The 21917-nt window shown below is 66.2% G+C and overlaps 1 protein-coding gene across 2 annotated transcripts in view; it reads left to right on the top strand.

Moving 5' to 3' along the window:
• Window positions 1–3735: 3735 nt before the first annotated feature.
• Window positions 3736–21917, top strand: part of SND1 (staphylococcal nuclease and tudor domain containing 1) — a 280994-nt gene continuing 262812 nt past the window's right edge. For both annotated transcript variants that reach the window (XM_084504489.1, XM_084504488.1), the window contains exons 1-10: window positions 3736–3895; window positions 6221–6370; window positions 7388–7508; window positions 10045–10123; window positions 12678–12838; window positions 13123–13214; window positions 14353–14511; window positions 14881–14987; window positions 15207–15297; window positions 21071–21184. In XM_084504489.1, coding sequence (XP_084360615.1) covers window positions 3821–3895; window positions 6221–6370; window positions 7388–7508; window positions 10045–10123; window positions 12678–12838; window positions 13123–13214; window positions 14353–14511; window positions 14881–14987; window positions 15207–15297; window positions 21071–21184 — 1149 coding nt within the window. In that variant the 5' untranslated portion in view covers window positions 3736–3820. The remainder of the gene's footprint in view (window positions 3896–6220; window positions 6371–7387; window positions 7509–10044; window positions 10124–12677; window positions 12839–13122; window positions 13215–14352; window positions 14512–14880; window positions 14988–15206; window positions 15298–21070; window positions 21185–21917) is intronic.

The raw sequence follows: 21917 nt of genomic DNA, 5'->3' as shown, positions 1-21917 counted from the left end.
GTTGTCCCCGCCTGCCTGCACCCATGGGTGCGGGGAGGTCCTGGAGCTGTTTGGGGGCTGCGCATGGGGTGGTGAGATGGGGGCTGGCTCTTGGAGCACTTCTGGGATTTCCTTACCTGCCCTGCAGAAAGGAGAGCAGGGTGTTCAGGAGTTTGGGCATCCAGCGGTGGCTTTCCCTGTCCCCTGGCTCTGGTTCTCCAGCCTCGACACCACGGCTTGGCCCTTTTTTTTGGCAGCATTTCAACAGGACCGAGCTCAGGGTTCAGGATTCAGGGTGGTCCTGGTGCAGCGCGGGGTCCTGCGGCACCGCCGGGGGCACGGACACCCCCGTGGAGCCGAGAGCAGGGCAGCCTTCGCCTCCTCCTCCTCCTCCTCCACGGGGCCATGCCTCGTCCCGTGGGTGCGTTTCACACCCCCTCACACCTCACCGAGGTGGCTGCAACCCCCGGGGGCTTCGTGGGGAGCTCCTGCCCCGTGCCCCCAGCCCCACACGGCCGCACCGTCCCCATCCTTTTGGGCACGGGGGGCTCAGCTGGGGTGCGCACGGCGGAGGGGGGTCAGCTCCGTGCCCCCACAAGCCAGTCCCTTCCTCCTTGGGGCTCCTCTGCCTGCGGGGGCTGCTCGGGGCTTTTTGGGGCTCTCCCAAGGGGGTGGCTCCCACTCCTCATAGGGGGGGTGGCTGCAAGGAAAGTGATTTTCTCCTACGGGGAGCGCACTTCGGAGTTAAAAGCCCGGGTGAGTCAGCAGCTGAGGGAACCTATTTCATCAAAGGGCTCCCACCTACACCCCGACTTTCTTTCTTCAGTCAAAAAAAAGCGATTATTAAAGATTCGGGCTGAAACTGGCAGCCCTGGGGCTGGGGGGAGCTGCAGTGGGGGCTGGTGTGGGGTTGTGCCAGGGGACTCGGCTGTGGGACTGGGATCGGGGCTGTGGGATGGGGCTCCAGGCTGTGGGATGGGGCTTGGGGCTGTGGGATGGGGTTTGGGACTGGGACAGGGCTCGGGGCTGTGGGATGGGGCTCAGGGCTGTGGGACAAGGCTTGGGGCTATGGGATGGAGGTCGGGGCTGTGGGACAGGGACTGGGGCTGTGGGATGGGGCTCAGGACTGGGACAGGGCTTGGGGTTGTGGGACAGGGCTTGGGGCTGTGGGACGGGGCTCCGGGCTGTGGGTCTGGGCTTGGGACAGGGCTTGGGGCGGTGGGATGGAGCTTGGGGCTGTGGGACAGGGCTCAGGGCTGTGGGACCAGGCTTGGGGCTGTGGGATGGGGCCTGAGGCTGTGGGATGGAGCTTGGGACTGGGATGGGGCTCAGGGCTGTGGGACTGGGCTTGGAGCTGTGGGATGGGACTTAGGGCTATGGGATGGGGTTCCAGGTTGTGGAATGGGGCTCCAGGCTGTGGGACAGGGATTGGGGCTGTGGGACGGGGCTTGGAGCTGTGGGATGGGGCTCAAGGCTGTGGGATGGGGCTTGGGACTAAGATGGGGTTTAGGGGCTGTGGGAAGGGGCTCGGGGCTGTGGGACCAGGCTTGGGGCTGTGGGAAGGGGCTTCAGGCTGTGGGATGGGGCTTGTGGCTGTGGAAGGGGTTTGGGACTGTGGGACGGGGCTCTGGGAAGGCAGCATGGGGAGGCTGGCCGCAGGCACACCATAAATCCCAGTACGGGAGCGGCCGTGCCGGGCTGGCGGGCAGGGGGATGATTTCCTGCCCTTCACACGCCATCGCTCATCCTGGCGCTCGTGAATCACGGCACGAAATATTAAAAAGGAAAAAGGGGGAGAAAACAAACACACCCATCCATCACCGCCAAACGGGACGGGAGCGAGGAAATTAAACCCCGCCGAGGGCAGGGATGGGCGGGCACCCTGCGGCGGGGCACCAGCCTGCCCCAGGGACCCGAAATTTCGGGCAGGGCACAGCACCGGGCACCGGGACCACCGGGAAGGGGATGAGCCCCCCCGTTGGGAGCAGCCAGGCTGCCAAACGCCACCCGGGGCGGCTGGAGGACACCGGCAGGGGCTGGTCTGTCCCGAGGGCGCAGCGTGCGTGGTGCCCCGTGGGGACCTTGCCGTGCTGTGCCCGCTCTTGGGGTTTGGGGAGCGGCTGGGGTGTGGGGCGGGTTGGGATGGGTCGGTGCTGGGGGCTGCACGGGGCTGTGAGTGATTGGGGGCTGTGTGTGATTGGGGTCTGTGTGATTGGGGTCTGTGTGATTGGGGTTTGTGTGTGGTTGGGGTCTGTGTGTGATTGGGGTCTGTGTGGTTGGGGTCTGTGATTGGGGTCTGTGTGTGATTGGGGTCTGTGTGTGGTTGGGGTCTGTGTGTGATTGGGGTCTGTGTGTGATTGGGGTCTGTGTGTGACGGGGGTCTGTGTGTGGTTGGGGTCTGTGCATGATTGGGGTCTGTGATTGGGGTCTGTGCGTGCCCTGGGATCACTGTGTGTCCTGGGGTCTGTGCCCTGGGATTGCTGCGTGCCCTGGGGTCTGTGTGGAATCTGGGGTCTGTGCGTGCCCTCGGGTCTGTGATTTGGGGTCTGTGTGCGCCCCGGGATCTGTGCATGCCCTGGGACCTGCATGTGCCCTGGGGTCTGTGTGTGATCTGGGATCTGTGCATGCCCTGGGATCGCTGCATGCCCTGGGGTCTGTGCATGATCTGGGATCTCTGCGTGCCCTGGGACCTGTGTGTGCCCTGGGGTCTGTGTGTGAGCTGGGGTTTGTGCATGACCTGGGGTCTCTGCATGATTTGGGATCTCTGTGTGCTCTGGGATCTGTGCATGCCCTGGGGTCTCTGTGTGCCCAGGACCCGTGCGTGCCCTGGGAGCGATGCACACAGCGCACCTCCAGGTGCCCCGGGGGCTCGGTGCGCCCACCACGAGCACGGGGACGCCGATTTCCAGCCACCCCCGAACGGCTCCAGCCCGGCTGGGGCTGGGGGCAGCGCCCGGAGCACCGCAGCCCCCCCGGGGCTCAGGACCGGGGAAGGGGGGGGACGAGGCCACCGGGCAGGGCCCCCCCTGCACGGCCCCGGTGCCCCCGGTGCGCACCGCCGGTGGGGGGGGGCTCCGGGGGTCCCGTTCCCCGACCCCCCCCCCAAAACCGGGAGGCGGCGGATGGGGGCGGGGGGTTGGGGGGGTCCCGGGGGGGGTCCGAGGGGTCCCGGGGGGGCTGGGGGGGGCTCGGGGGGGCTCCGGGGGGTCCCGGGGGGGCTGGCACCGGCGGCTCCCCCCGCACCGGGACCCCCGGAGGTGGGGGTGCGGAGCGGGGGGGGCACCACGGGGACGCCCCCGCCGGTCCCGAGCCCCCCCGGGGGTCCCGAACCCCTCCCCCCGCCCCTCCCCCGTCTCCCCCCGTCCCGGTCCCGTCCCGCCGGCGCGCAGCCGGGGCGCGGCGGTGACGTCACGGCGAGGGGGCGTGTCCCGCAGAAGCCCCGCCCCCGGCGCGGCGGAGGCCACGTGGGAGCGCGGGGCCCCCCTTTGCCGACGTGTCCCTGGCGCCGCGTGCCCCGGAAGTCCCGCCCTCCTCCGCGGGGCTCGGGAGGGGCGGGGCCGGAGGGGCGGGGCCTCGCGGTGACGTCACCCGCGCGGCAACCTCTCGGCCCGGCGCGCCGGCTCCGCTCTCCCGCCATTGGCCGGCGCGCGGCGGGGCGGGGCGGGGCTTGCGGCGGGGCGCGCCTCCCATTGGCCGGCGCGCGGCGGCGGCGCGGGGCGGGCGCGGGGCGGGCGCGGCGGCGCGAAAGAGGCCCCGCCCCCTTGGCCCCGCCCCGCGGCTCCCTTCCGCGCTCCCTCCGCCGCGCTCCCGCCGCTGCCGCCGCCGCCGCCGCGCCCCCGCCATGGCCTCCGGGGCGGCCCCCGGGCAGGGCGGCCCCGCGCCCCCCCTCACCGTGCAGCGCGGCATCGTCAAGATGGTAAGGGCCGGGAACCGGCACCGGGACCGGCACCGGCACCGGGCCCCCCCGGTGCCCCCCCGGTGCTTCCCGGGCCCCCCCGGTTCATCCCCCTCCGGTGCTCTCCGGTTGTGAACCGGGACTAGGGAGGGGTTGGGGCTTGGTCCCGGTTCCCCCCCCCTTACCGGGACCTGCTCCCGGGGGTACCGGCACCGGGGGGGCCGCTCCGTGCTGCCCCATCCCCCGCCGTGACCCCCGGTTTTGGGGTTAGGGGGTGGGCTGTGGGGTCGCGGCGCTCGCCCCCCGGTTGTACCGGACGGGGCTCGGGGACGCTGCCCAGCCCCGGAGCCGGGCCCCGGTTGCTCCCCCCCCTCCGGTGCGGCGTGGCCCGGAACCGAAACCCGCCGGGGGGGGGTTGGAAGTCGGCCTGGGGACGGTGCCGGGACAGCCCCGGAGCCCCCCCCCGTCCACCGAGGCTGGGCAGGGGTCGCACCGGGCCGGGGGGCTCCGTGCAGAGCCCGGGGGAAACCGGGGAACGTGGGCTGGGGGCACGGGCCGGGGGCTGCCCCGAGGGTCCGGCTGCTCGGGGGGTGCTGCCAGGTCCCGGTGGCACCGCCCGGTTCCTGGGGGGCACCGGGGACCCCCCCAAAAAGCGCCCGGTTCCTCCTGGCCTCCTGCCACCCATGGGACGTGCGCACGTGGGGGCAGCGGGGCCGGGACGGGCGCCACACGTGGGCACCGGGACATGGGGTGGCCCCGTCCCCGTTGCCACCGCTGCTCCCCGTCCCGTGGTGCCCGTCCCTTTCTCACCATTTCCCCGTTTCTGCAGAATTTCCGAGCCCCTCCTGCCCCGTGAAGGTGCCAGGGGGTGCACCGGGTGGCCAAAAACCCGTCCCCGCCCCAAACCCCGGGGTGACGGTAACGGGACCGAACGGTTACAGCGCCCGGCTCCTTCCCTGCACCCTATAAATTAAAGCCCAGGGTTAATTACCCCGATGAAACCTCCGAGCCCTGGAGCGGCCGGACGAGGGCTGCAGGCGGGCAGGGAGCCAGCGCCTGCTGAAACCCAACCCCGGGGCTGCCTGCGGGCTGAAACCGGGAGCACGGGGATCCCCGGCACGTGCCCGGGTTGGCACGGAGCGGGGCCACCACCGGTGAACGGGCAGCTCGTGGCCATGTGCAGACAGAGCTGTTAAAAAAAAAAAAAAACCTTGTTTTTTTTAATTTATTTTTGCTGGGCAGGATGGTGCTGGTGACTGTCGCAGGGAGAGGTGCGGTTTGGGTCCAGGTTTTGGAGAGGGTCCTGGGACCTCTTCCAAAAATCACGGCTTGGGGCCGAGGGTGGCCACCTGGGAAGGTTGTGCCTGCACGGGGCTGGGCAGTGAGGGGGGTCAGAGGGTGGCTGAACGGCCCCGGGGGTGGTGGTCGGCAGCACGGGGTCCAGCAGCTCGTGGTGTGCACGAGGGGTTGGTGCTGGGGGTCCCGGTGGGGGTCCCCGAGCCGTTGCCGTGTGAGAGGTGAACGTCCTGGGGCTGTGCTGGGCAAAGCAGCGCACGGGGAACTGGGCCCCGTGTGTGCCCCCCAGTATGAGAGGGGACTGGGCAGGCTGGGGGGAGCCCAGCACAGGGTCCCCGGGGTGCTGCAGGACCTGGAGCCCCCCCCTGCTGCGAGGGGAGGCTGCGGGAGCTGGGGCTGCTCGTTCTGGGGGGGGTCCCCTACAACCTTCGAACCCCCAGGGAGCTGCACGAGGATGGGGCTGGGACCTGGCACTGGGAACAGGGGCTGGGGGGGTCTCCAAACCCGGCTGGGGGGGCCCTGCTGGGGCCAGGGTGTGACCAAGAGAAGTGGGTTGCCACCTCCAGCAGTGGGACAGGTCCGGTGCCAAGCAGGGTCCCCCAGCACATCCCGTGGGTGCCTCTGCTGTGCCCAGCACCCTGGAGGAGGCAGAGCCGTGCCCTGCTGCCCCTGTGCCCTCCCCAATGCTCCCAGGTGGCAGCGGGATGCAATGGGGCTGCTGGAGCCTGGAGGGACGGATGGGACAGGATGGGAGCACAGCGAGCGCGCGTGGTGCTCCTGGCTCCGAGCTCTGGCCAGAAACAGCCCCCCAGGGGGACATGACCAGGGTTAGGACTCAAAATCCCATCTCCTGCGTCCTTCCCATTACCTGCCAAGCTGAAACTGCCCCAGGAGTGGTGATGCTGGGTGTTGAGGGGGGGCTGGGATGTTCAGCGTGCCCAGGACGCGTTCTTGTAGCTGCCGTGCGCAATGGTGTGGGCTCGGCTAGGTGCGTGGCTGGGGGTCCGGGCATCTCGTGGGGGTCCCCGCTCACCCTATGCCTCCCCGCAGGTGCTCTCGGGTTGTGCCATCATCGTCCGTGGGCAGCCCCGTGGCGGGCCCCCTCCTGAGCGGCAGATCAACCTCAGCAACATCCGTGCCGGCAGCCTCGCGCGCCGCGCCGCCGCCGGGCAGCCGGACGCCAAGGACACCCCGGACGAGGTGGGTGCTCCCCGGGGACGTGGGGACCTGGGGACGTGGTGCTGGGGTCTCTCGCTCGTGGTCGGGGAGGAGCTGGAGCAGGGGGAGCTGCTGGGGGTGAATTCACGCCCTGGAGACCCATGGGTTTTGCTCAGATCTCTCCTCCCGGCGCGCTTTGGGTGGATGCGGTGCGAAGAGCTTCGCTTTACGCCCTGTGGAAATCTTCCTCACTGATCTTCAGCCTCAGGGCTCCAAGAGAAGGGGTCTGCACGAGGGCCCTGCATCCTCTGCGTCTCTGGAGCAGGCACCTCATTAGCTGTGGGTGGAGGAGCGTTAATCAGAGCGGGGATCGGGATCAGGCTTCAGCCTCGCGTGGGGCTTGGTGAGCTCCGGCTGGGGCTGAGCGGGGACTCAGGGGACCTGGTCGCAGGCAGTGCTGGCACTGGCAGCTCCTCTGAAGGCGTGGGGACAGGACTTAGGGGTGATGCTGCATTTTGGGGTGCAGCAGGGGCTGCCCGTGCCGCTGGCTTGGCGCAGAGCATGGAAGAAGCAGGGTTGGGTAGCAGAGAGCTGAGCCTGGGGCCACCCATCCTCCCAGCCCCGGGGGTGGCGCAGAGCGCTCAGCTAATTGCTCTCCCTGGGGAGTTTGTCTTCTAAACACTGCTTCAGCCGTTAAATGTCACTCTTTTAAAAAATTACGCCTGTCAGTTTTGCTAATTGTTTATTAGCACGTCATGTTCTCTCCTCCGGACCACTTTCTCCACCCACCCGCTGCTGCGGTGGAGTGGGGCTGAGCTCGCCCTGGCGCTGCCGTGAGTCGCGCTCGTGCCTCCGGTGCAGGAAGGATGAAGGGATGGGGATGGAGAGATGGGGATGGAGGGACAGGGACAGAGGGATGGGGACACAGGGACATGCTGGGCACAGCCACAGATGAGCTGTGCCAGCTCTGCACCCTCTCCATGGGCTCGGCACCGTGTGCCAGCCCCGGGTGCCCCGCAGGGGAGCTGATGCCCGCTGCTCTCCTTCCTTTCCTTCCAGCCCTGGGGGTTCCCAGCCCGGGAGTTCCTGCGGAAGAAGCTGATCGGGAAGGAGGTGTGCTTCACCGTGGAGTACAAGACCCCGCAGGGCCGCGAGTACGGCATGGTGTACCTGGGCAAAGGTGAGCGCCGGGGGGGCGCGGGGGCGCGCAGGGCTCGCGGCTGGGGTGCTGTCCGAGGAGGGTGGGTGGGATGAGGTGGTGGGTGGGATGAGGTGGTCGGTGGCAGTTTTTGTCACCCAATTTTCAGCAGGGGGTGATGGCCAGAGGCCGTCCCAGCTGCCTGTGGAGCTGTGGGGGGTTCCCCCCTCTCTGGTGGTGCCGCTGCGGGCACGCCTGGGTCGTGGCGCTGGGCAAATCCCCAGGGACTTCCATCTGCTGAGCATTTTGTCATTATAAATCTCTTGTTATTATAAATCTCACGCTCGCCTCTGGCTGACAGCAGTCACCTGGAAGGAGCCCACCTACCTGCCCGCTTCCCTGCATCCCCGAGCAGGCAGCAGAGCGCCTGGAGCCCAGCCACCAACCCCGAGCCGTGCGCAGTACCTGCAGGCAGAGCTTTCCCCGGCTCAGGCTATAAGCAATTTGGGTCAAAGAGCCTTTTTTTTGGGTGTTTGACCCGCTGCTAGCATGGGTGGGCTTCACGTCTGGTTTGGTCCCCTGGGGCTGGGCTGGGCAAGCTGCACGTCCTGGTGGGCAGCGCCGGGACCTGAGCACTGAGGGGTGGAGAAGGAAAACACAAAGTGGGGAGCAGGAGTGGGAAGAGCTCGCGATGGTGCTGCTGAGCCATCCCAGAGGGAACACGGTGTCCTGGGTCCCTCAGTGGGGCAGGGGGACCCGTAATGGGGCCAGCCACCTCCAGATGCTTGCAGGGATCTTGTCGTTGGACTGTTGCCTCTAAGCCTCTGGTTTGAGCACTCGCTGCAGTGCCGAGTCCCAGCCCGAGCTTGTGGAGGAGTTTTTGGGCCCCATTCGGCTCTGGGCTCTGGTGAGAGGGGCAGGGAGAAGGCTGCTTGGGGACAGGGGGGTGCTGGCATCCTGCTGCCCTGTACGCTGCTGGGTCGGCTCCTGGTTGAACCCTGAGCTCCCAGGAAGCGGGGACGAGTTGCTCCACGTGGGGTGGCTCCCAGGGCGCAGCTCATCCCTTGATGTGTGCCATGGGGCTGCCGGGTGGGTGCTCGCGTGCCCCAGGACAGGGCAGGAGGCTCTCCGAGGTGCTCGGGGTGCAGCAGGCTCCAGCCCTGGCTCCTCGCAGCGTGGGGAGACCCCAGCACCGGGGCGGTGCGAAGGAGGCGCATTTGGGGAGGGCGTCCCCGGTGCCCAAACGCTGCCAGGTGAGCCCAAAGCACAGGTACCTGGGTCCATATTGAGTTGTTCCTGAGCCTGCTGAGGGCTGCCTGTGGCTGGAGAGCACCAGGAGCCCCTGGGGATGTGCGTGCAGGGCGAGCATCCTTCGGAGAGCTGCTGCTTCCCATCGGGGAGGTGTGCGCAGCCAGCCCCTCCGCGTGGGACACCCGGCTCAGCACCAAAGGCTGGATGTGGTCGTGTTCCCTGCAACAAATAACTCCTGGTTGTTGTCGGGTGACACCGCGATCAGTCGAAGCGCTCTTGTTTCAGTCACCTGCAGCCTCGTTGTCTGCCACTTGAAGGATTTTTTTTTTTTTAATGCTGAGCCTCCCGTGTAGGTGTCGTCCTCATTGTTAAATCCCAGCCTGTCACGCCGCTGCGGTGAGAAATGAAGCATAAAATGTTTCCTGATGGAGTTTGTCAAGGTTTAAATGCAATTAATATGGAAGCGCTGCAGCAGATGCCTCGGCAGCGGTGCTGGGGGGGGGTCGCTGTGCCCCGGGACGGGGGGCGTCGAGGTGGGACACTGCTGGGGGTCCCGGAGCGCATCTCCCTGGGGTCATTTGTGGGCACACGGAGCTTTCCCCAAAGGCTCGGGGAAGGTGGAAGTGCTGGGTGAAGTGCAGGGGGGTAATCTCCAATGTGAGGGGGTTGGGGCTGCTGTTTGTGTAGGCTTGGGGTGGGGGAGAGCAAAGCTGCAGCCCCCTGTGCTCAGGAAGGGTGTGCAGGGGAGCTGGGGGGGTCACAGGATTGAACATCCCACGTTGGAAGGGACCCCCGAGGATCATCGGGTCGGCTCCTGGCTGGGTCTCCTCCTGGGGGTCTCCAAACCCGCCTGGATGCGGGGCTGGGCACCAGCTGGGGGCCCCCTGCCCCTGGGAGGTGCTGTCCCAGGGGAGCTCTGCGCCGTGCGTGGGTTTTGGGGCATGGAGGAGCTGCTGCAGGGCACTTGGTGCAAGGCAGCCACGGGTTGTGCTGCGGGGCGGCGTGGTTATTAGGGTGTGCGGATGGGCTGGGGTCTGTCCTCGAGGCTCTGATCTCCGTGAGCCCACACGGAGGCACCGGGGGCTCCCTCCCCGCGTGGTGCTGGGGGTGGTCTCACAGCCCACCCAAATACCGTGGGGTTGGGTGCCTCCAGACCCCGATGGCAGCCTGTGCTGCCTGTCACAGAGCCCAGACCATGCTCAGAGCCTGCCTCGTGGCCTGGCCCCCCTTTTCCCTCCCCGCTCAGCGAAATCACCCCGGTGCCGGGCTCCGCGTGGTGCCGTGCGCCCGCCGCGTGCCACCACTGACCCCTCTCCTCTTCCCACAGACACGAGCGGAGAGAACATCGCCGAGTCCCTGGTGGCAGAAGGACTGGCCTCCCGCCGGGAAGGGATCCGAGCCAACAAGTACGTACGTGGCCGTGCCTCCAGCCCCGGGAAGCGGCTCCGCACCGCGGGGCTCCGCCGTTGGTTCCCGGCAGCAGGGCGCCCGTGCTGGGTGCACGGGGCTGAGCCTCGGAGCCGTGGCTTTATCCCGGCCCTGCTGGGAATTGGTGGTCCCAGAGGGGTCCCAGCTTGGTGCTGGGAGAAGCCTGGCCGTGCCCACCGTGCCGGCAGCCCCGCGGGGGCCGTTATAGGGCCGTGAGCGGTTGCTGCGCCGGCGCTATAAATACCGGCGGGACGCTATTTCCATCCTGTGCCTGCTGGGCTGGAAGCTCGCCCGTGTCGCTTCCTAAAACTGTTCCTGGCACACTTGGGTGCTTTCCATGCAGTGTTTTCAGTCGCACAGCCTGTAAACAGGTACACCGAGTAAACAGCGTGCGCTGCCAAGGGCAAGGACGGGGTGCTTTGTGCCCGGGCTCCCCGCTGCAGGAGCCCCGAGCGCTGTTGGGTCCTGCTCCCTGTCTGTCCGGGGACACGGTCCCTGTCCCTGTGCCCAGCCACCCCCTAACGCCTTCGTGGCCCCTGCCTGGGCTTGTAGGGTCTGCGTGACCCACAGGAATTAAGGCTCAGCTGTAGCATGGTCGGGGTGAGCCATGGGCACCCTGCGTCCCCCCGTGCTGGGTGCACCAAGGGCTCTGCTGTGACCTGCGTGGTGAGCCTGGCCCCGGGAGGTGGCACGGGGCTGTGCAGGACATCAGGGACGTGCCCCATGCTGGTGGGAGAGCGAGTGTAGCCAAGCAGCCCCCTCGCAGGGGTCTTGCAAGGCACAACCATGTGCATGGGATGCACGAGGATCGCTGGAGCCAGCTCCTGCTCCGGTGCTGTGGGCTCCCACCTCTGGCACCCGTGGTGAAGGTGATGGTGATGAAGGTGAGCATGGGGCTGGCTCCCCGCTGGTGTTCCTGCTTTGGGTCACTTGCAGCCTGTGGCCGTGGTGCTGTGACAGCCGGAGGAAGCTGTCACCGTGCAGGGACACCACAGGGACATCAGGGCTGGGGCTCCCCTGCGTGCCTGGCACCGGGGCGCAGACCAGGCAGGAGCTCAGCTCCTCCACCACAGATGCAGGCACCAACCTTCAGCGTGGCCCCTGCCCTGTGCCCAGGAGGTGCCCCGTGCTGCTGTGCCTTGTTTGTGGCTTTGGGTCTGTTCATGGCACACGGGGGGACCCTGGGAAGCAAACAGCACCACAAGTTGGGGGCAGCCCAGCTCTTTGGACCCCAGGCTGCTCCTTGCATCCCCCAGGGACAAGACCCTTCAGTGCCATGGCCCCACAGCTACCCTAGCCCAAACCCCCTGAGGCAGGAGGTGTTTGCTGCCCACCCCAGGGCAGGCAGTGGCACGGGGACACCCCCGAGGAGCTGGGGCAGCGATGGCATGGGAGGAGATCACGGCGCAGGCTGGGTGCTGTCGTGCTGTGCTCAGGGTTGTGGTGCTTGTGCCAAGGGACCTTGGCCATGGGGACCTTCTGGTGGCCTCGGGCTCTCTGGGCTTTGTCCCCTCTGCTCCAGCAGCCGCCTGCTGCAAGGCTGGGGTGCAGGACGTGTGGCTGCCCTGGTCTGTGCGGATCTGCTGGTGTGCCTCTGTCCCCACAGGACCCAGCTTCCTGCAATTAAACCCTGCCTGGGGCTTGTTGCTGCTCTCCTAATTCAAAGGATGTGTTAATTAACGGGTGCACCAGGAGCCTCCGTCCATCCTCAGCTTACCAGGTGCAGGCAGAGGAGGCTGCTGGAGGTGCTGGGTGAGCCCCAGGGGTGCCGGGGAGCTGCTGTGCCCCCGTGGGATGCAGGTATTTAAAGCCAGGCTCATTTACCTGGGGGCTCCTGGTCCGCGGGGCTGCTCAGCTTCTGCACAGAGCTCGGGATTCCTCAGGTTGCAGCTTTGCCCTCAGCTGAGCCGAAGAATGATGAACCCAAAATATCCCGGGGTGTGTTTAGCCAAGTGTGACGGCGCTTGGCAGCGCTCTCCTTCATCGGGGACTCGGTCCCCTCGGCGTGGAGAGATGCCTGCTGCTGCCTCCTGGCTTTGGAAGCCTCCTGCTGCTCGCCCCGGGCTGTCTGTGCCCCCGGTGAGCCCCTGGCACAGCCTCAGCTCCACGGCCCTCGCTCCCAAACCTGGTGCTGGTGGCCGGGGCTGCTGCTGCCCTGCCGCAGGGTCAGGACCTGCAGGGTCAGGACCCGTGCCCCGACCTTCCCAAGCGGTCACCTTCCCATCACGGTGCACAAAACCAGCCTCGTGCAGCTCACACCTTCGCTGTCCTGTTAAAGCTGGGCTGTATTCGGCCACCTGGGTGCTGGAGAGGCTTCGATTTACGGAGCGCTGCTGGCAGCAGCATAAACCATTGCTCACCCAGGCTGTGCCCTCCCTAGACCTGAGTGCTCAGAGTGCTAAAGCATCCAGAAAAGCACCTGAGAGATGGATGTCCCCATGGATAAAATGTGCAGGACCTGCCTGCTTGTCCCCGTGCCCGCTGAGCGCCGTGGCACTGCCCTGACCTGGTTTCTGTCCCCCCTCCTTGCAGCCCTGAGCAGAGCAGGCTGGCAGAGCTGGAGGAGCAGGCCAAGAGTGCCAAGAAGGGGATGTGGAGCGAGGGCACGGGCTCCCACACCATCCGGGACCTCAAGTACACCATCGAGAACCCCCGGCACTTCGTGGACTCCATGCACCAGAAGCCGGTCAACGGTGAGCTGGTGGCCGTGGGGACACGGGGACGTGGTGGTGGCTGGGGCTGCGTCTCCCTGCCTGCTCTGGGGTTTTGTGGCTGGCCTGTAAGTGGCTTTTGGGACCAGCCTGTCCCCAAAGCTGCACACGTGGCACTGCACGCTGCTGTGATGCTCTTCTTGGCTTTTTAAGAGCACGGCCATGCAGCAGCGCATGGCCATGGGGAGGGAGGGGGGCAGCCCTGGCTCTGCAGCTCCTGCTGAGCCCCTCCGTGGCCAGCACCAACCTCTGCTCTCGTCCTGCAGCCATCATAGAGCACGTCCGGGATGGCAGCGTGGTGAGAGCCCTCCTGCTCCCGGACTACTACCTGGTCACCGTCATGCTCTCGGGGATCAAGGTGAGGTTTGGCCGCTGTCCCCTGCCTGCTCATCGTGCTCGCTGTCACCTCCGTGCTCTTGGCACTGGATCTGGCCTCCGAGGGGCCTCACCCACACCCTCTGCTCCCAGAGCCATCGGGTGTCCCTTGGCACCGTGCTTGGCACAGCCCCTGGGGTGCGCGCACCGTTGTGGGGCCGTCACTGCGGGATGGGGACACTTGGGGTCAGCAGGCACCAGCTCCATGGTGGGGGATGCCCTGGGAGGGTCCCAGGCAGCTGGGGGAGGAAAGGCCCCGTCCCACCAGGAGGGCTCAGCCCCTGTGTGACTGCATGGTGGGGGGTTTTGGGGGCAGCTGGGGACATCCCTGTGCCCCCCGGTGCTGGGGGCTGCTGCTCCGTGCGCTCTGGGCGCGCCCTTTGCTGCAGCACGAGTAATTTTTTATTTTATTTTTTTATTTTTTTCCCCTTTCTGTTTGAACCTTGCCATTTTCCTTGCCATCCTCAGCAGGACTGCGCTGGGAGTTTGTTTCCGTGCCCTGGTTTGCTCCTGGCAATGTTTGCTGGGGCGGGTAAAGGGCTGCGTCAGCACGGAGCGGCCGCGGAGCTTCGCTGTGCACACATCCCCGGTCACATCTCCTCGAGGCACTTGGGGTTTTCCTCCTCCACTTCTGGGATGCTGAGCCCAGCCTTGTGCTGAGTCTTGTGCTCGTGGCTCCTCTCCACTTTTCCTGGGGAGCCAGCACGGGGAGAGGCCCCATGGGGTGCCCGTGGAGCTGCTGTGTCCTCCCCATGGCCCCGCTGCTGCCGGGACCCGTCCGTCCCTGGCAGCTCTGCCAGCTCCTGCCCCGTCAGCCCTCTGTGAGCACCCTTTTTAAGCCCAATTTCCTGAGCAAGCAGGGACTGCCCAAGGTGCCTCAGCAGGGAGGATGGGCTGGAGCAGACATCAGACCCCTTTAGAGCCTCCTGACTCTGGGGCATGGGGTTTTTGGGGCCGGCCAAGCTCCGTGCGCGGTCTCGCGGCACGGCTCCGTGCCACGGTGCCCCGCAGTGCCGTGATCCCATCTCTGTGGGTGATGCTCTCCCCCTTGCCGAGTTTTTTGGGGCCCAGCTCGTGCTGTGGGAGCCCGCCCGTGCCCTGACCGTGTCCCTGTGCCGCAGTGCCCCACGTTCAAGCGGGAGGCGGACGCCCCGGAGGTCCCCGAGCCGTTTGCGGCCGAGGCAAAGTTTTTCACGGAGTCGCGGCTGCTGCAGAGGGACGTGCAGATCGTGCTGGAGAGCTGCCACAACCAGAACATCCTGGGCACCATCCTGCACCCGGCAAGTGGGGGCGGTGAGGGGCGGGAGGGGGGGCACTGGGGGCTTCCAGGCTGCTCTTCATCCCCTGCTGGAGCTCGCTGCGAGGTCCTGCCGCCTCCATGGGGCTCGGAGCAGCCCCGCAGGGCTGGGAGCTGTGCTCTCTGCCAGGGGATGTAGGAGGGCACGGGACCGTTTGAGCAGAGCCCTGTGGTCTTTTGGGGTCCTCTGGGTGTGCCGTGGCACCCTTGGGGTGCTGTGGCCAGGCCTTGCACCGTTTGTGGGCACTGGGGACCCGTGACGGCGAAGGGGCTGCGCACTGGGGAAGGGAAGGATAAATCCCGATGCCGTGGGGCCCCGTGTGTGAGCGTGCACCCCCCTCCCCGTCTGCAGAACGGCAACATCACCGAGCTGCTGCTGAAGGAGGGCTTCGCCCGCTGCGTGGACTGGTCCATCGCCGTCTACACCCGCGGGGCCGACAAGCTGCGCGCCGCCGAAAGGTGAGCCCGGGGCTGCCAGCGGGTGCACGGGGTGCTGGCCCCATCCCCGTCCACGTCCATCGGGTGTCCCTGGTGTCACTGAGCCGTGGCACGGGCAGGCTGTGGCTTGGAGCAGCCCTCGGCCACTTGCTGATGCCCTCTGGAATAGAATAAAGGTGGCAGCTTTGTGCCCGGGGACCCCTGCCCGGGTGTCACCGGGTGTCTCCCCCACCCCGCCAGGTTCGCCAAGGAGCGCAAGCTGAGGATCTGGAGGGACTACGTGGCCCCCACGGCCAACCTGGACCAGAAGGACAAGCAGTTTGTGGCCAAGGTGAGTGCCTGGTGGAGCAGGGCAGGGACGGGTGCTGGGCACCTGCGTGTGGTTGGAAAAACCCCAAAGCTGGGCTCTGCCCCGGCTATGCCTGCGGCTTCAATTCCCCTCTGTGGACCACCTGGGTGCCCCCTGGGCTTGGGCTGCCCTCTGTGGGTTGGAGCCAGGGCTTGATGGCATCCGTGCAGCCCATGGTCCCTGCACCGTGCTTGGGGTGGGGAGAAGTGGAACAGGGCAGAGGGGAGGGGGCTGCGGGCTGGGGACAGGCTGCTGGGCACCCTTGGGTGCTGCAGGGGACAGGGCTCAGCAGAGCTTCCCCTTCCCATCACGGTGGCTCCATGTCCCTTCCCTTTATCCCTGGTGTGGGCACACCATCCTGAAGCCGTGCTCACCCCTTCCCCGGCGAGGTTTGGTCGCTGTTGGCAGCAGAGTGTGGCCGTCCGGGTGCCGTGCCTGCCCCGGGCGCGCGTCCCACCGGAGGAGCATCGCGTCGGGGGTGCTGCAGCAGGGAGCCCCGAGCTGAGCGGGTGCTGAGCCGGGTGCTGAGCCCCGCTAGGTGGTGCTGCCGGCTCGCCCAGCCGCCGGGCTGCAGCTGGGCTGGGAGCCCTGGGAAATGCGCAGTTGGGTTTTTTGGGAAGCGCGCTGAGCCCCCGCGCCGGGCGGTGCTGGGCCACGGCCCCCCCTCGCAGCCACCTCCTGGGCACCAGCTCCGTGTTTCCCCCCCTGGAGAGCATCGTGTCCCCGTGTCCTGCCCAGCCGCTGCTTCACCCTGTTTTGGGGGAGAATTAGGAGGAATTAGGGGATGATGCAGGGTGCGGGGCTGTGCCTGGCCACTGGCTCAGGGAGCGGTGGTGGTGCCGGGCAGGGTGGGGTGAGGAGCTCCTGCCCCTGGTCCTGTCTTGAGGGTGTAATCCAGCAGCTTCATCATCTCATCCACCAAAGGCACGGCGCTGTCGCTGGTCCCCGTGTGACAGCTCCTGTCCTGCAGGGCGAGGGCAGGGAGGCGCTTGCTCACGTAAGCCAAGCGAAGGCTTGGCTGTGCTCTTCCCTTCTGAGCAGTGCATCAAAGTGTCCTGAGCACCAACCCCAGGGGGGGGCTCCTTGGGGGCGCAGCCAGAGCCTGGCCTGCGAGACCCCTCCCCAAACACGGAGGTGAGCCCCTGGCAGGGAGGAGAAGCCCCACAGGGTGGGGGGACCCTGCCCCAGGTGGCACGGTGACGGTGAGCGCCCCGTGCAGGGCAGGGGAGCGCCGTGTGTCGGCGCTGGCGGCTCCGCAGCGCTCATCCTGCGCTGGCAGAGGCTGCAGACGCAAGCCCGCGCCAGGACCAGACGCGGGGGGCATTAGTCATGCTTTGCTCAGCAGCTTGCGGAGGCAAGGGGGGGCGGATGGATGCTCCTGGCATTTCCAAGACGCCCGTCATTTTTGTCGAGCGGCTCGCGTGCGAGCTGGGGCGCTGCCGGGGAGCTGCAGCGGGCAGGGCTCTGGTCCCGAGCCCCCTGGGCACTGCTGTGGGGCGAAGATGATGCTGGAGGTGTGGGGGTGCCCCCATAGCTGGGGGTGGGGTAGGGGGGGCAGCGCATCCCCCCTGGGGGTCCGAGCCCTCTCCCTGGGCTTGGATGGGCAAGCACAGGGGGCGTCCAGTCGCTGGGAGCAGAGCACCCAGGATTGCCCCAGGTCCTGGGCACAGCCCCTTGTGCCCCCCACTCACCCCCCCAGCTTTCTGCAGCTCCGGGGGAGGGATGAATTCCTCCCCAGGAGCACGGCTCTGGTGCAGTCGGGCTGCGCTCGCTCCGCAGGAGGAGCCCCGGACACCGCGTCGTGCCCCCTGCCTCCCGGGGAGGCAGCAGAAAGTCTCTGCCTGTGCTTAAAAACTGCTGCTTATGCAGGAACGCGCAAATCAGCATTTAGGGAGCAGTCAGCCAGAGCCCCCCCTGGGCGATGTCGTTTTTGCAGTGTCAATTTTTGGTCCTTTTCCCTCCCCGAGAATTGCAAGTGACAGGGAAAATCAGGACAAATGCCCGCGCGCTCGGGAGCGCAGGAGCTTAAACGCGGCTTGGGCGCGCGCCCGGTGCCGCACCCAAGGGGCCATAAACACCCATCAATCCTCCTAGCGCCCGGGGGGCTGCGTGGAAGGGGCCATAAACACCCCTCAATCCTCATATTCCCCGGGGGGGCTCTGTGGGGTGCAGCCTCGCACCGCAGAGGGGGTGGATGAGTCGCTTTGGCTTGGCCGAGGCGGGGTGGCAGAAGGGACCTGCCCAATCCTGGGGGCAGTGGGCACAAGGGGAAGGTCCCAACCTGCCCCCGTGGTGCTGAGTGATGGGCACAACGTGGCTGTGGCTGATTTTGGGGTCCTGCTGCGGTGTGGAGCGAGGGGGGTGCTCTGAGCAGGGGGCTTGGTTCGGGCAGGGCTGAAATCTCGGCCCCAGCTGCGGACTCGCCGCCGATAAACGGTGGGGCGAGTGGCAAGACGAAAAGAGGTGGGATAAAAATCTGAAGAGACAGGAGGCTCTCTTCAGAATTTCCTACGTCAGCTTGTCTTAGAGCACCCAAGAATTTGGGACAGCGTTGCTTGGAGCTGAACGCATCACGCTCGCAGCGAGGCCGTGCCAAAAGCTGTTTGCAGCTCGGTTTTCGCTCTTTCTCTGCGGCTCCCGGGGCTGCGAGGGCTCGGGGAGGACTCTGCCCCCTCCCCAACCCCTGGGGCAGGATCAGCTCCCCCCGAGCGAGGAGGGGCTGGGGATGCTGAGGAAGAGGAGAGGGATGACAGCAGCGCTCGTCTGGGGCCCTGGGTGCCCGGGGAGCTGTCACTGCGCTGCTGGAGCCGCGTGTCCCCCCGTGCACCCGGGTGGGGGCTGCGCACGGTGACCCCGGGCATCCCTCGGGGGGGCCCCAGGCAGGCTGGCTGTGTGCGTCCTGCCCTGCCTTGCGCTGTGGATCGGCTCCAGCCTTTCTGCAAAATGGAGAAAAACGGAGAAGGCGTTCGTGGATGAGCTCCCAGCCTTGTGGTTTTTATTTTTATTTTTTTTTTTTGATTCCCTTTCCGAAATGCTTAGCCCCTTTATCGTGGCCAAATCATCTCAAATCTCGGCGGAATCTGCCAAAGCAAGTCTGGGGAGCTGCTTTCCTGCTGGAGTTGACTGCAGAAGCAAGCCAAAACCTCTCCAAGAGCGCTTCCCCATTTGGGGAACTGGGGTAGGGGGACGGTGCTGTGCACGCAGGGCTCTGGCTCCCCAAAAAATCACCCTGCCCATCTCTGCCTGGGCACGGAGCAGCGCCCAGGGACCACCCTGGGGACAGTCCCTGCCCCGTGGCCTGTCCCCGAGCCCCCTCCCAGGAGCGCTGCCATAACGAGCTGCCCTCGTTAGCGCGGGGAGGGGAGCCCTGGGGACCTGCCAGGCTGCTGCTGCGTGGCCCCGCGGCAGCTGGGAGAGCTCTGAATGGGGTCTCTGTTCCCCAGCACGCAGCCAGGGCAAAACGGTGCAAGGAGGAGGCAGCAGCGCTTCGGAGGCCAGGAGGAGGCCAGCCTCTGCCCGTCCCGGGGGTCCCCAAGGGGTGCCCTGTGCAGCCACCCCTTCCCGGCCCCTCCTCGCCCCCCCCAGCAGCCGGGTCGGTGCCGGTTCCTGCCCAGGGTGTTGCAAGGCTCTGGCTTGGAAAATTGGAAACCTTGTTGGGAGCAGCGCTTGCAGCCAGGGAAACTTCTCATGTGAGAAATTGTCACTGCCTGCTGCCTTCACCTTCGGGCACAGGTGGAGGGGTGAGAGGAGGAGGATGCCCGGGCTTGGAGAGGTGCCCCTGGCCCCCCTGGGGGGGGCTGCGAATTGGGGGAAGGCTGGGTTGGGGGGGGGGGGGGGGGGAGCGGCACCGCGGCACGCAGGCTCCTCGAGCAGCAGCTGCAGAGATTTAAAAAAAAAAAAAAAAAAAAAAATCCCTTTCAATCCGTTTATCAAAGTGCCTTTCTGAGGCAGGTGAAGCCACAATAAATATTGGATAAAGGAAGCTGTCCGCAGCAAGCTGAGAAATTGTGAGCAAGAAAAATGGCCCCGCGCCTGAGCTGTGCTGAGCCTTGGGGTTTTGCTGCCAGTCTCCTCGGCTCGGCGGGGGCTGCAGGAGCGGGGGCTTTGCCCTGTAGGGTGAGGGGGGGGAGAGGCCTGCCCTTGATCTGTGTGCTGGTGCCCACGGGGAGGGGATGCCACGGGGTAGAGGGGCTTGGGGAGCACCCCTGTGGGGTCACCCAGCTCCTCCTGCCCTTACAGGGAGCCCCCGCTCCTGCAGCCCCCACCGGGGGGCTCTTCCCCAGCCCCGTGTAACCCATGCGGGGAGGCTGGGACCCCTGCCCGACCCCTGAATGCCCCGAAGCACAAGCTGTGATCGCTCCCTATAGCGTGCAGACGGCCGTGGGCTCTGCTCTGCCTGCAAAACCTCCGGATCTGCCTCCCCGGAGAGGCGGAGGCTGGGGGCAGGGATGTCCCCCCGAGGGCTTTGCTGTGCCGAGGAGCCCTGGAAATCCTTAATGTCTGTTTTAATTCTAATTCCTGTAATCCTGTTATCCCTTTGACTAAGCGCATGGGGAGGGACTGATGTGCCTGCTGGGGCAAAAAGCGCCTCAGGCGGGGAAGGGCCGGTCCCTGCTGAGCTCCCTGCCGGCTCTGGCCGTGGGTTTGGGGTGTCTGGGATGGGCACACGGGGCACGGGTGAGCCTCACGGGTACCAGCAGGAGGTCAGGGAGAGTTTGTGTTGGTCCTGCTGGGCTGATGGTGGCGGTGGGAGAGCCCCGGTGTCTCATCCTGCTCTTGGAGATGCTCCTGGTCCCGGCTGGGGAGCGGTGGTTCACGAAAACCAAAATGATCACAACAGCGAGCTGGGAGCCTCCTGCCCCCCTCCGTCTACTTGCATGGCCCTGCCTGCCTCTGCCACCAGTTGCTCTAATTAATTTGCTCCCTGAGTGCGTGCAGAGCCACCAGCTGAGCCGTGAGGTCTGTGCCTGCGCTCGCTGCTCTCTGGTCCCAGGTCTGATGCACGCACCCGAGCTTTCTGTGAGGTTTGCTCCCTGTGGGACCTGATCCCCCCCCTGCAGGACGCACCCCACGTTGTCCCCTGTTCACGGTGGCACCGTGCCATCGGATGGATGCTGTGCGTTGGGGGCTGCTGTTCCTCCCCTGTGCTGCACCGCTGCGGGCACCACGGAGGTGAACGATGCCCGGCACGGCTCTGGAAAATTGGAAACCTTGTTGGGAGCAACGTTTGCAGCAAGAGAAACTTGTCGTGTGAAAAATATATCTAATCCACGAGGCTGTGAGGAGTCTGCAGGGCTCCTCCGTTCCCTCGTTGCTCCTTCCCCTGCTCCTCAGCTAACCCAGTCATGCCCTGGCTGCTCCAGCTGCTGGCACCATGCGTGCAGGGGCCCCTTTGCCCATACATAAAGCAAACATCCCATCACTTGAGAGAGAAGTGGGCATCACCTCGATAATTATCCATGATGGATCAGTGTGCCTGTGTGCTGTGGCATCACTGGGGAATACCGTGGGGCTCTGAGTGGTGCTGGGCTTGGAGAGCAGGATGGTGGACGCACTGGTGAGCTGCTCTTGTCTTGGTGAGCCTTGGCTACCCAAGCAAGGCTCAGAGCTGCTCCTTCCACGCTGGATGGCAGCCCCTGGAGCTGGGGTGGGTTGGGAACGTGCCCCGTGCTGGTGCTGTTTGGGGTCGTGGTGCTGTTTGGGGTCGTGGTGCCTGCAGGGACGCCGCTCACCGCTGCGCTCTCTCCCTCCCCAGGTGATGCAGGTGCTGAACGCCGACGCCATCGTGGTGAAGCTGAACTCTGGGGACCACAAAACCATTCATCTGTCCAGCATCCGACCCCCCCGGCTGGAGGGCGACAGCACTCAGGTGACCGTGGGGAGGTGGCGTTGGGGTGAGAGGGGGCGTCTGTGGCAGTGTCACCGGTGTCTGTGACCGTCCCCGGGTGGATTCCCGTCCCTGTGAGCTCCTGCTTAGCGCTGTCCTCTCTCTTGAGGGTTGCAGGAGATGGGAATTGGGCTTTCCCATCACAGTGACCATCCCTGTCCTGCTTCCCTGCTGCTTGCCCATTGCCAGGGGGCGAAGCAGGAGCCTGCGGGCTGCTGGAGGTGTTGTGTGGTGCACAAATCCCTCTTTGGTTTTCCTTGTCCTCCCTGCCCTTCAGCGAGTGCTCAGCCGCTGTCTGCGGCCCCACAGTGTTGGAGGGAGCTCTGCACGGGGCCGTGTTAGTGCTTGTGTGGGGAAAACGAGAGCTGCTGGCATCCCGTGACAAGTGGCAGGGCTGGGGTCCCCGTGCAGCCTGGCCCCAAAGTGTCAGGAGAAAAGCAGAAATCCAGAAATGCTGCGTTTGTGCGTGCCTCGGTCTGCTCTGCGCTGGGTTTCCGCGTCCTGCGAGTGAACGACAGGACCGTGAGTGTAAGTGCCCCAAATAACCCCTGCCATTTGTACGCTGCGGCCACACACTGAGCCTCTGCGTAACCGCGCTCCCGGTGCCGTGCATCACGCCCGTGTGCCGGGACAGGAGCCAGGGCGTTGGTTCCATCTCCGCTGTCTCCCTCCAGAAAGGTCGGCAGAGGGGACGGGGGCACCCGCTGGCGGGGCT

This window comes from Aythya ferina, assembly GCF_964211825.1.
Source record: "Aythya ferina genome assembly, chromosome: 1".
NCBI classification, from domain to species: domain Eukaryota; kingdom Metazoa; phylum Chordata; class Aves; order Anseriformes; family Anatidae; genus Aythya; species Aythya ferina.
This window is presented reverse-complemented; position numbering and strand designations above follow the sequence as displayed.